Consider the following 13,354-nt stretch of genomic DNA (forward strand, 5'->3'; position numbering starts at 1 on the left):
GCAAGTTCCCTCTGATAGTGGCACTGTCAGTTTATGCTGGTTTATCTTTGGATGCTCTTCAAGCTGTTTGGACTCCGCGGTTAGAAATACTTTTGGGTTTGCTGGCACGCCTGCAAACACAATCAGCTGAAAACCTATATATAGAGTTGTCTGGGTTGAAGCCGAAAGTAGACAAGCCGCCATTCCCAGGGGAGACTGTGAAATGATTTCACTTGTTAACTGTTGTGTGCTTAATATATGTGCAGGACTTCCTATAGAAGTGGTTACATGTTGAAAATATGTTAAATGAAATATGATTAGAATAAAGTTTATGATGTACAAAATTTTAAGTTTTCAATCCAAATTAGTTTTAAAAGATGACTAGACTCCTTTTAAACTGAAAATCCTTTCTTTCTTTTTTTAAAGAATATATTTATCTTCATTAAATCCTCAAGGTCCTCTTAGTGGCATGTCAACAATTGAGGAACCATGAAAGACTCACACGTAGTTGGACTGGGTACATTGTGCATCGTCAAGATTTTACTCTTCAGTTTCTCATGTTTCAGAAATGTTTTGTCTCACCTCAGTCTGTTAAAGTTCTAGCTGGCATTCATGTCTAGACATGATTATGAATATAAACCTTCAACCCATAAGCCTTACAGTGTAATCCAATGAAATACACAATTCAATATGAATCTTTTTTTTTTGACCAAGTCTTTGTAATCCTAAACAAATCAGTGTTTTGAGACATATTCATTGCTTAACTTCATCTGTTGAAGGGGCCTTTTTTTTACCATGGTGAATCCAATCATCTTTTACTTCAAGAGAAAATACATTCAGTTCAACTCTGCCAACGATAACAGAGTAACTAGAGAACAAATGACATAAATGAGCCAGTAGATTTAACATCATATATTAAAAACCTGGCTAACAAGAGAAGAAAATGTGCATTTTTATATACTATACATCATTCATTAGAGTACATCTAGTTGACCCCCCAACTCCCCCATCTGCGTCAATGAGACTAAAGCATGCCGTTGGAATCCCAGCCTGTCATCTTGATTGATGGACATGACATTCCTAGCTCCCTGTTTCTCCCGACCTTTTTCATATTCAGCTTGGTAACCTTACTTAATCCCGCTCCCTCTAAACTCACTTTCTTCTCCCCCCACTGTTGCTCCGTTGGTGCTCTCCATCAAAAGTCCACTCAGCTCCAGAGTCATCTCCTTAGTGCACTTTATCTGCGCCGAGCTAAACATGTGCTTTGAATAACAAACAGCTCGGTATCGTTAACATCACACATGCACACGGACTCGCTAACCTCGTCTCTCTACTTGCCAGGTAGCATTAGTGCTAACAAGATGCTCGTTGCCCCGGCGATTGATAATTGGATACTGGCAACCACTGGTAACAGGACAGGGTAATTAGTGTGAGTCCTAGCATCTGCATCAATTAGAATCACAGATAATGTTAACCGAGTGACTTATTGACCACATGTGTAATATTTCATTCCTTCTGGTGTTTGCACCATGAGTCACAAGTCGAAATGAGAAACATAACTTAGCGATGATTTAACTTTCCCCAGGGGTGAATTAAAACACTCCATCTATGAAATCGGATTATTCTGATCTAGTAACTATATTGCACTTTTAATCTAGTTAGTCAATGGGATTCACATTGAATATCGAATAGCATTTCAGGAATATCAGAATATATTTAGCATGCACATGGCACACTGTATGCTGGTTAAATGAAATTAGAGCAGAAACGTTGCCTCTGAACTATCCCCTGGAGACTTAGATAAAGGAGTGGTGTATCCTGACGCATACATATTAGAAGAGTGTGTACACATTTAGAGAAAAAGAGAGCCAGTAATGTCATGACACACACGTGCTGAAGCGAGTGATTGATTGCCTATCCGTGTAATGTAACCCCCCTCCCCCTCCACTGACACTGACTTGCCTGTGACAGCTATGATGAATAAACATCCACCAAGCAATGTCTCACTAATGGCTTTCAAAGTAGTCTGCGTATCTAAACACACTTATACACACACACACACACATATGCTGGTGCACACTTCTCACTTGCACATTATGTACACTTGTGTCCTTGTAATCTTGACGCCGTACATGTTAGTGCAATCGTGCACACTTGCTGCACACAGCAGGAATTTAATGTAATCATCATCATTAATTAGTGACATACTAATGTTTAACATGGGTCAGGTAATGTATTAATATCAAGTAATTAATGTTTTCTCAACATAAGTCGTCATTGTATGATATCAGATTACACTTATTTAGTTTATCAGATCATGTCAATGAGAACATTTATCATTTTTAAGTGTGGAATATCAAACATAGCGCCAAAACAGACAATTCAATGAGCTATCAACAATAGTGTGATAATGAACTCATCATTTAAGTAATTCATCAGACACGAATGCCAAATGTGTCACTGTTCCAGTTTCTCAAATAAGACTTTCAGCTTTTACCTTTTTTCATAAATTGTTAATATAATTCAAATTTTTTTTTGGGTTGGTCAAAACAAGCAATTTGTAGGTATCATGTTTTGTCTCTGGGAACTTGTGATGGACATTTTATTCATAATTTATTTTGTTTCAACATTTTATAAACTTAACAACTGAAAGGAAAATAATCATGCAGCCTTAATTTAGTCGTTTTATAAAGTGTGTGCCAGGAAAACAGATAAGCTAGTACTTCATTGTGTTGCCAAATGACTTCTTCTCTGTTCTGTAGCGTACTATTTGGTGTGTTTGTCATTATTTAGACTCATATGATTTACATCTACAGTATTTAAAGCTGATTGAAGTTTTGTTTTCTGAACCTTTCCTAGGTTTAAAAAAAATCAAATTTAAAACTGTACCGTACCACATGTTTTGTTTATTCAGAAATGTTTCCTGGGTAAAAATATTAATACAACAATATAAACATGCTTAATTTACCCTGTGACTCATATATTGCGACATACTTAGATTATTAATACTGAAGCAGCAGGTTACTGTTTTAACTGTGGTTCCCAATGGTTCCCAACCTAGAGGCCAGACCCTACTAAAGGATCACATCTGAAGGGTTGTGAGATGATAAATGTGGCAGAAAGAACTTTTCTTTCATAATTTTACTTCTTTGTTTCTGAAACAAGGTATTTAAATAAAATCATCTGAGGGAGTGGTGTTGATGAAACTGCTTACAACATCTGAAACATGACGAAGCAAGACCCTGCTTTTTTGTGAAGGGGTCACAAGGCACTGGCCAAGGCACTGGTTTTATCTTTTTATCAGTTACATTTACAAGCTTGCAAGCCTTTTAATCTAATACTAGTATGAATAATAAAATATCTGAACACTTACCAGTAACTATAGCTGTCTGATAACTGGTGTAAAGAGCACATTTCCTTATAAAATGAAGTAAAGTTGGAGTGGTAAGTACCTCAAAAATGTTCTTGAAGCTGGCGTGCATGACTTTTACATATATGAAGAATACATACAATGAATGTCCGTTACATTCAAGCTCTGATTTTATCCTCTAGACTTTACAAATGTTATCGGACCAAATGGTTAAAACTCTGATAGGTGATAGATGATGAGTCATTTCGCAGGGATTGTGACTCTCAAAACCATTTCATCACCGATTTTAAGCACATGCCAACAGTGTTTTTGTAATTGCTCTCACTGCCAGAAGGGGGAGACAAAAGTTCTGCACTGCATGTTTAAGTACAATACTTAAGTAATAAATATAGGGTTACTTTCCAGTGTTGTAAAGTATTTGATATTGAATCACAGCTCTTGTTTGTTGTTTATTCTATAGCCACATTTTAGTAATTAGATATTTGCTAAATGCATTATGGAGGGTAATGGACACTGAGAAAGACAGTGTGTTGTAAAGCATGTTTATCAGTCTTTATAAATACACAATAGGGCACACCTATTGCCCCCTGTCTTCAGAGAACCCCTCAGGACTCTTTCCATTTGTAGCAAAGGGCTAGAGAAATAAATAGGGTCTTAGACCACGGAAGCCGAAGGAGTACACCATGATGGATTGATCTGCTCCGTCTACCCTTAGAGTCAATCAATCATCTTAGCTTTGGTGCTCTTTTCAATAGGAATTTTCCACACTTGGCTGCTTTGCCTTCAGCCACACAGAGCTACCTCTGGGTTTGGATATCCAGAGGGCATTAGATATCTTATTGCACTCCTCCTCTCAGTTGTCACCATCACTGTTTGTCATTCAATAGAGATAAGGCAGCTCTGTAAGCAAACTAAACATGCTCTCTTCCCACATAATGAAGGCAAAGTTTGAGTTACATCTGAATACCTTTTTCTGTAACATTAGTAGGAACAGGAAGTCTTGCTTATATGATGCACCATCTAAGAGCTGGCACTACATACATACTTTGACATGGTTAACGACCTCGGCAGATGGTCGTCTAGTTTAGACTACATGTGTCTTGCTTCAGGCTAGTGCTGCCCTCTTACTGACAATATGAAGTAAATCGCCAGCAGGCAACAACAGCGGATGAGTTTTCATAGAGAAGAAAAGTGCAGTATATTTGAACTGAATATCTATAGCCATGGCAACCTTGAAACACCTACAAACATGGCATGGGGTACTGTTCAAAAAAAAAAAGAGAAAAAAGATAATGTGAAGAAATTTCTTCCGAGTGCAGGAATGTGGCTTTACAAGTGATTTTGAGGGCATAGAAAGCTTCAAACTTGAAATAGTCCTGGATTTATGTTCAAAGCATATGGAACGCATCATTCAGTCAAGCTAGTCATTGATCCTTGATCCAATGTGCCCTTTGGCAATCCTGGCTGACCTCATCAGCTAATCCATAAAGCTATGGGGATGAGGTTAAAGGTCAGTGGTGGTGAGAGTTTTGCACTTATAGTAATAATATTCAATTCCAGCTACGTATACTGTATACGGAGGGCAGGGTTGTAGTGTAGCTACTGATTAAGAGAGAAAATCCTGAGAGGATGAAAAGAGAGGATCTGTAAATTGAAACTGAGAGTGTGATATCTGTTGTGTCATATAGGCCACATTAGACAAGCCTCACTTCAGCTGTTCATCACAATGCATCAGTGTCTGAGTATAACAGCAACTGAACATTTAGTTGATTCATTGATTAGTGACGGATAAATAAAATGTTATAATTATTAGAATGTGTAAGAACAGTGATGTACGTTTATTCAATAGTTCATGCCTATAATAACCTGCTATACTTGTATGGTTTGAAAATGCAGTTCAGTAACAAGCTTGTGCCATGACTATAAAGGAGATTGGGTGTGTTTTCTCACTATTGTGCCATTATTGTTGTGTCATTATCTTTATTGTATTCTGTGTCGTTTCCTGTCATATTCTGACCGTTGTGTTTGTACTCATGGGTCGTAGCAGCAGTCACATTGTGAGAATTTGGTCTGCCACTGTCAGAGTTTTGCCTCAGGTTGTCTTTAGTTGGCAAAGCTCCAGATCAGCTGTCAGTGGACTAATCTCACACTGCAGCACGGTAGGATCATCACTTTGTTTTGACAAGCAAAGATTTTAAGAGATCATTTTAAAATGAATATTTTTTGTGGTTTGGATTGAAAACACATTGAATATGTCACCTTGGGGTTTGGAAACTAGATTTAAAAAAGTCACAGTAAAGAAATATAATAATATATAATATAATATATAAAAACTTTTAATAAAAAAAAAAAGAAAAGTGCATTTTATACATGGGTGCAGAAGGCAGAAGGGGAAAAGAGACTTTTTATTTTTCACATTTTTGTTTTGTCGCCAAAAGATATGGTTACCATTGGCGTATTTGCTGAGCTTCAACAATAATTCCTGATAAAAAAAAACTCCGAGGACTTTGATGTTCCAGGTTGCTGTGAGGTTGCATCACATCAATCCAGCCATCTACTGTAGGCTAGGTTGTTCTCGGGGATGAACATAAAGATTTTTCATCACTTCTCTCATTTAACCAGGTCAATTTCCACACTATTGCATTTTTTCCAGTAATCTGCAACGCAAGCCCTCAAGCGGTTTGATTCACAGTCTATTTAGTCACAGTTTCTTGTTATTAAACTTCCAAACCATAATTTGCCCCTTCAACTCTTTTACATTAATTCATTAAGGATAATGTTTATTTTTCTTTTGTGCCGAGCTGTCTCTGTGAGATTCAGCTGCATTTACATAATATTTGGTCATATGAGAATGAAAATAGGCCATACAGTCTATCATAAGGCCACCAGGATGGAATAAACACCCCCTTAGCATTTCTCATTTAGTTTGTGAAAAGAAATGAATAGCTTCAAATGAGATTCATGAGGACAGACTCTCTCTCTCTCTCTCTCTCTCTCTCTCTCTCTCTCTCTCTCTCTCTCTCTCTCTCTCTCTCTCTCTCCTCTCCCTCTCCCTCTCCCTCTCCCTCTCCCTCTCCACACACAGATAACGAAGGTACGGCATACAGTGTGTAATCCAGGAGCAGATGCTAAATGTTTGCTATAATCAATGTATCAGTTTCCCCCCCCCTCTGGTGGTTGATTCATAAATGACTCGACTTTCATGATACAGTCACTGACTCTTTTCATCTGATGCTTTTAATCTTGGCTAGAAGATGCTTTTCATCTGGGTCACAAAGCTGTTTTAGTTTTATCATTCCACATCACTGCAGCAATTACAGAAGCTCAGTGTGCAAGGGACTTTTATGTTTTACTTTTTTATCATAGAGGCTGTCAAGTTACTTTTGCTAATCATCATAATCAGAACATTTGAGTTTTGGGGTTAAATCTGAATACTTATCTACCTTCCAAGAAGTGGAATTATGTAACAGCCAAGTAGCTAATTAATTCTCCATTATTCCATGTTTCTTTTTATAAGTCTTATTAAAAACTCTTCACAAATTGACATATTTCATGTAAACACAAATGCAGTCTTAGCATTATCGGAAATGTTCTACAAAGGAAACGCCATCTGGGTTGGTTCTTTTACTAACTCAGGGATTAGTGATAAAGAGAGCCTAGCATCACTGCTATACGCTGATAAAACAAATACAACACAACATACTCATAGCACTTTATCATTCTGTAACTTTCACAAAAACAGCTTAACCCTCCTGTTGTGCTCAGGTCAAGGAAGGGTCAAGGAAGGAACGAACAAACTGTGGAAGGAACGAAGGAAGGGAGGAAAGAGGAAGGAAGGAAGTGGGGAAAAAAGGAAATGAGGAAGGAACGAAGGAAGGGAGGAAAGGAGGAAAGAAGGAAAGAAGGAAGGGAGGAAAAGAGAGAGGAAGGAAGGAAGGGAGGAAAGAGGAAGGAAGTGAGAAAAAAGGAAATGAGGAAGGAAGGAAGTAACAAAGGAAGGAGGAAAAGAGGAAGGAAGTAAGGAGAGGAAAGAAGGAATGAGGAAGGAAGGAAGGAAAAATCAAAAGAGATAGGGTCAATTTGACCCGGGAGCACAACAGGAGGGTTAAAGACACGTATGTGCGGAGAGAGATGCATTATGAAAGACCTCAGTGATGTTTTTTTTATTTATTTTTTTTACTCAGGTTAAAATAATTGTGATTTTGGGTCAACTGTTTATATGAGATGTGATCTAATATGTTTAGTTTGTATGTGCTGATGCATTTAATCAGAACAGCTGTGTGAAATGTGCAAAAGTAATGAATGCATCAGCCTGATATGTATGCCGCATCGGCCTACTGGCTACCGTCAGCCCAACAATGGTGAACAAAAATGGGAAGAGACTCAGCAGCAAATGCCTTTCTCTGTTCTGTGTTTGGGAGCAGCTGACATTTTCTTTAGCTGGTCCACCTTAAGTGAACTGGTTAGGTTAGGCTAAGCGATTGTCGCTAACCTCCTTCACTTTAATCAGCAGGTGGCCAGCAGGACTCGGGAACTTGCTGTGGGGTCTTGAGGAATTGTAGTATTTATTCTCTGACAAATAGCCTGAACTGTTCACACACTGCACTGCTACACTCACAGCTGCTAACTTCATACTCTCTGTCACACACACACGCACACACACGCACACACACACACACACACACACACACACACATACACAAATGCACAAACGCACAAACGCACTCTGTGTCTCGCTCTACCTTCATTTGTGCTATTTGTCAGATTACTAGTGGAATATCGACACCATGCACACATACAAAAATACTAACCCTACATTTCAACCCACTGTGAAGCATTTATAGTTTAAAGTAGTTTAAACACATTATAATGCAGCTGTAAACAGACAGACAAACCATAATACAGATATACACTAAAAATAAAGTATTTATGGAGATAAAAGCACAGGTAAAAATGATGTTTGTGTATTAAATCACATGTAAAATATCAACAATCACTTGTTCTGAGGTCAGGGGGTTCAACAACATGTTATGCATGAAATTTAAACCATTTCTCCTGGATGATGCTTCTCTGTATAAACAGGCACTAACTCAGTTCTCTCTTGTATGTTTCAGGTGGCCTGAGAGGAGCATCCATCATTGACTCACTGGACACACTGTATATTATGGGATTGATGGACGAATATAAAGATGCCAAGGAATGGGTGCAGACCAGTCTGGACCTGAACTCGGTAAGACACAAAATGTATCCTCCTCTGATTGAACAATTGGTTTATCTTGTTTTAACTTATTATCCTGCAACTCAGTTAAAAGTCTCAGTTATCTCATGGGGATACACTGACCCACCATCCAGCTCAAATGCACACTCACCACATTAACATAATGAAGTTTTCAGCAGTGGCCTTGCGTAGTGGATTGATTTTAAGCGGCGCCATTGTGCTTTAACTCCAGCCTTGTGTCCACTGAGTTTGACAGTTTTCCAAAGCTCTCAACAGTCTAGCAGGAATCAAAAGCTTCCTGTGTGGCCACTGGTCATGCTGTGTTACCGTCTGATGAGATTCTGTGCCTCTCTGAAAGGTCTCTTTAGGGCGGAAAATGTGATAAATAAAAGAGAGATAGGAAGGGAGGGGTCAAAGGGTTGTTGTATATAAAAAAAAATTGAGGGAGAGAGAAGGCAAAAAGAGGCCATGGCCCTTTTATTGAGCGATTCTGTGAAGATGGGGTCGGGAACAACTGAGGTTTGCCATTTCTGATATTATGTTGGGATTGAGGGAAAGCTAAAGAGTGTGCCAACCAGGACAGATTGTGTGTGGTTTGTTGCCTACAGTCAAGTACACACCAGTATGTGTTTTGTGGTCTTGTAAGTTATATAAGTGAGAGAGAGAGAGGTCAAACCTGGGCCATGGCTCAGTCAAGTTTTTCGCAGGTTGTAATGAAAGGAGGTTTTCATAATGGTGTGCAATTACACCAACTTGACGATGTCATTATGTCTGTCACTGTTGTACTGTAGACACTAGCCAATAATTACACCAATTTATATGTTATGACAGGGTGTCAAAAGTCTCAACTTTAGGATGTTTTGCTTGGTGACAAAATTACAATCAATTAGTATTAAAGACACTTGTTTATTTCAGTTTTCTTACAAACAAACAAACAAAAACAAGCCCTGTATTTGACGTGTGGCATAGTGTGCATGATGCCCCTCAGCACATCTGAACACCACAATGAGTGGGAATAAATATTATCAAGCTAAATGTGGTGCATGCATATTTATTTCACTGGGGAGCTGCCCAAATTTGTAATGAGGGCTAAAACATGCTGTCATTGTGTTTATGATGTGCTTTCATCCAGTGGAGCTCAGGAACATCTTGATCATTGCCAGTTTTGGTGCCATAAAGGATCCACATTGAGCAATAATTTTACCCACACATCAAAGGAAACCCTCTTTTACTAACCTCTGTTTTTCTCACTGGGGGTACAAACACACACACTCCCACAGATACATAGTGACAGACATGTCATCATGACACACACACACACACACACACACACACACACACACACACACACACTAGTTTTCTGGCTCCCTGCAGCAGGTCTGTTAGGGTGAATGCAGATGACTATTAACTTTGAGTGGAGCTGGAGCTGCTGGCTCTGGCAGTCCTCAGAGTCTGAGTAAAGACAGCCAGTAATGGTAGCCACTGACAAACAGCCACACTGTCAGCAATCATAAAGACAACAAACACAGATTCACGCTTCACACTGCACTTTGTCACGGGTGTGACCTGCCACAATCCGTCAACCTCACTCCCTCATCGGTGGCGCCAGGGGTCACGTTTCCCTAGCTGCCACTCTGTCTCCTCTGGTACAATTAGACTTGTTAGTGACAATTTCGGAGCATTCCCCAAGCACTTTGATATTTCAATAGCAAAATAATAATTTAAATAATTTACATGTGTTGGTAGAGGGGCAGTTTTGTGTCTTGAAAGATGTGCTTGGATGCCAGAATGTTTTAAATCTCATGAAGACATCTTCAAGCGATGGCTAAGTGTGAGCGTCTGTCATCCTCTCTGAAAATAAATCATCCACTTTTACAGTAATTGCATGTGCATGTTCACCCATGCACATTTATGAATTTGATGTGACTGTTTTTTGCTAACATGGTAAATTGAATCATGATTGATCTGTATGAAATGGGGAGAGACAGGGAGAGACATTTTGTCAACAAAGAAACACACACACACACACACACACACACACACACACACACACACACACACACACACACACACACACACACACACACACACACACACACACACCTATCTGCACATCTACTGTCCACTGAAGTGGTGTTTCGAGATATCAAATGACTGCAACGCCTCAGGGAGTCCGCAGTACACTTGACAAACATTTATGTGGCTCAGAAAATAAAGAAGAATTCCCTGGCTAGATGTACAGATTGTCCTATGCACTTGAGAATGGTTCACCAAGCTTGCCAAGAGCCTAAGGACATTCTCTGATGTCCTAATTTTATCGAAATATGACTTAAGGAGATGCAGGCTGTATAAAAGCAACCACTTGGAAATGTAGCACTTATTAATTGTATACTCACTATTTAAACTCAAAATACAGCAAGGCTGGTTTGTTTTAAGAAATTAGTTTCACCATTTTAAAGTTAAAAAACATTGTATTTGTGCATTGTAGTCTGTCTGAGCTACTTCACCAGCAAAGCTACTTTTGATTCTTTTAAATACATTTTATTTATATAGCACACTAAATCTTTGCCTCTCTAATGTCTGAGGGTCTGAGGGTAGGATGTTTTAACCCCTAAACATTGTTCTTGTGCTAACTGGATTTTGGTGTGTTATTAGTAGAGCTAGTAGCACTTTATGTCTAAATCCCTGTTGTAAGTCGGCACTCCTGATGTTGGCTGTGGGATTGGAGTGGTGAAAGAGAAGGTAGATACGCCATTGGGGTCATCAGGTGTTGACCCCCCTTCTTTGACGTTTCATTGATAAGCCCACGACATCCCCAGAGGGCTCTGTGGTGAGGTAGCACCCCCTCAGGTCCATACCCTCCTATCTTTATCTTGCAGCCCAGTTGATATCATTCCTTTTTAATCCAAAGCCAACTGCTTTTTTTTCTGCTGCATTTGACAAAGTCTTGATTGCTTGTTGGAGGGAGTGACCCCTCACCCCCATTTTCTAGACTGATCATAGATGTAGCAACAAATGGCACTTTTCCACTACACAGTTCGAGCACTACTCGGCTCTACTCGGCTCTACTCGACTCAATTCGGTTCCAGGAACGACCTTTTCCATTAGAAAAAGGTACCTACTCAACATGGGCGGGGTCGTCATAGCACGGCTCCACAAAACTGCCGTGACTTCGTTTTATACGCGACACAAACACATAAACAACGGAGGACATGGAGGCGATGGTGTACTTGCTGCTGTATGTGGCTTTCTATCACACACAAAGCAACTAAACTGAGCCGTATGGCTGTAACGCTGTTGCCGGTATTTAAAAATGCCGGGTTTGATTCTTGTGTGGGACGGCTCATGACTCTTCCAACGACAACTCTTCTGACCAATCAGTGGCCGGCAGTCTGTTGACGTCACATTTAGTATCGGCTCGGCTCCCTTAGAACATCAGCAGAGCAGGTACTAAAAACGTACCAGGTACCAGGTACTATCCCTAGTGGAAACACAAAAAAAAACGAGTGGAGCCAAGTCGTACTGGAACTGTGTAGTGGAAAAGCGCCAAATTTGCCTGCATCCCACTTCTACAGTGAAAATCTTGGTCTTCAAGCCTTTCTGGGCACCTTCAGAGTATTTGATGTTTTTCCTTTCAGAAACTTCCTCAACACCATCTTCCCACGGTACTCTCAATTCGACAACGTATGCCAACTTGGCTGTTGTGGATCACAGGACCATGTAGACCATAGGTGTTGTAGCCACAGTGTCTGGGGGAAACCGCTTTTTCCCCAAGTTCATGTACATTTTCCAATCCCAAGCAGCCTGCAGAATGCTTGCACCCTTTGATGTTATGTGGTGCTCTGTAGGTTGGCTTGCTGGTACAAATGATGTGATGCCGATGTTAATGGGAAAGCTTTTGTGGTGGTTTACTTCTGTTCCAAGATTGATGCCAGCTGTCTAAGGACTCGGTTATGTCGCCAAGTGTAATGCACTCGGGTGAGGCTCATAGTGTATCCTATTCAAGTGTGTCTTAATGAAGCAGGTGCTTGACAAAGAGAGCAAGATGGGGTATTCTCCTAATCACTGCTCCAGGTTCTGGGGTGTGGCCAAGAGGTCATAAGTGGCTCTGATGATAATATGTAGCCAAAATCCCTCCGTCTCCCAGATGTTGTGCCAGCTGCGTTTCCTCTTTTACAGGCTCTCCCACTTAGTCCATTGGCCCCCGTTTGGCCATTGAGGCAACCTTGGCATGTGTCTCTGCCTTCTGTCTTCTCACACTCTCCATCATGAGCTGTCTCTTCTGTGCTAATGTTGCCTTTTGCCATTGGGGAGCTTTTGTGATGAGCCCGAGACTTACTCTTCCATGTTGGACTTAGTGTACCACATCCCTGAAATGAAGAGCAGACTTAGCACTCTGATGAGCTTCAGATGGGCTCCACTTCCTCCCCATTGTTAGAATGACAGTATCTTCAGACACGGTGAGGATCATGACCAGTCTTGCTTGGATGTGTTTGATTTCTCTCACAAGACTTGGTAATCTCAATTTTCCGTTCCTGTAAAGTCAGACAAGACTTAAACATCATGGAAGTTGAAGTCATGGTTTCACATGTGTGCTGATCACTCTTTCCAGCTTTTCCACTTAGTTGATGGAGATTTAAAGGCCACAGGAGTATTGGTCAGTCAAGATCTTGTCGATGCGAGCAATGTAAATGATGGTATCGTTTTTGAGTTCAAAGTGCTTAATGCTGTAGGATACTTTGAATTGATTGAGACTTACCAACATGGTATGAATCAAGACATATAAT

General features: G+C 40.0%; 1 protein-coding gene across 2 annotated transcripts in view; it reads left to right on the forward strand.

Annotated features, from left to right (window-relative positions):
* LOC128367027 (mannosyl-oligosaccharide 1,2-alpha-mannosidase IA) overlaps window positions 1–13,354 on the forward strand; it is a 195,927-nt gene that overhangs the window by 106,238 nt on the left and 76,335 nt on the right. For both annotated transcript variants that reach the window (XM_053327814.1, XM_053327815.1), the window contains exon 3: window positions 8,464–8,579. In XM_053327814.1, coding sequence (XP_053183789.1) covers window positions 8,464–8,579 — 116 coding nt within the window. The remainder of the gene's footprint in view (window positions 1–8,463; window positions 8,580–13,354) is intronic.

Source organism: Scomber japonicus, chromosome 10, assembly GCF_027409825.1.
Source record: "Scomber japonicus isolate fScoJap1 chromosome 10, fScoJap1.pri, whole genome shotgun sequence".
In the NCBI taxonomy this organism is placed as follows: domain Eukaryota; kingdom Metazoa; phylum Chordata; class Actinopteri; order Scombriformes; family Scombridae; genus Scomber; species Scomber japonicus.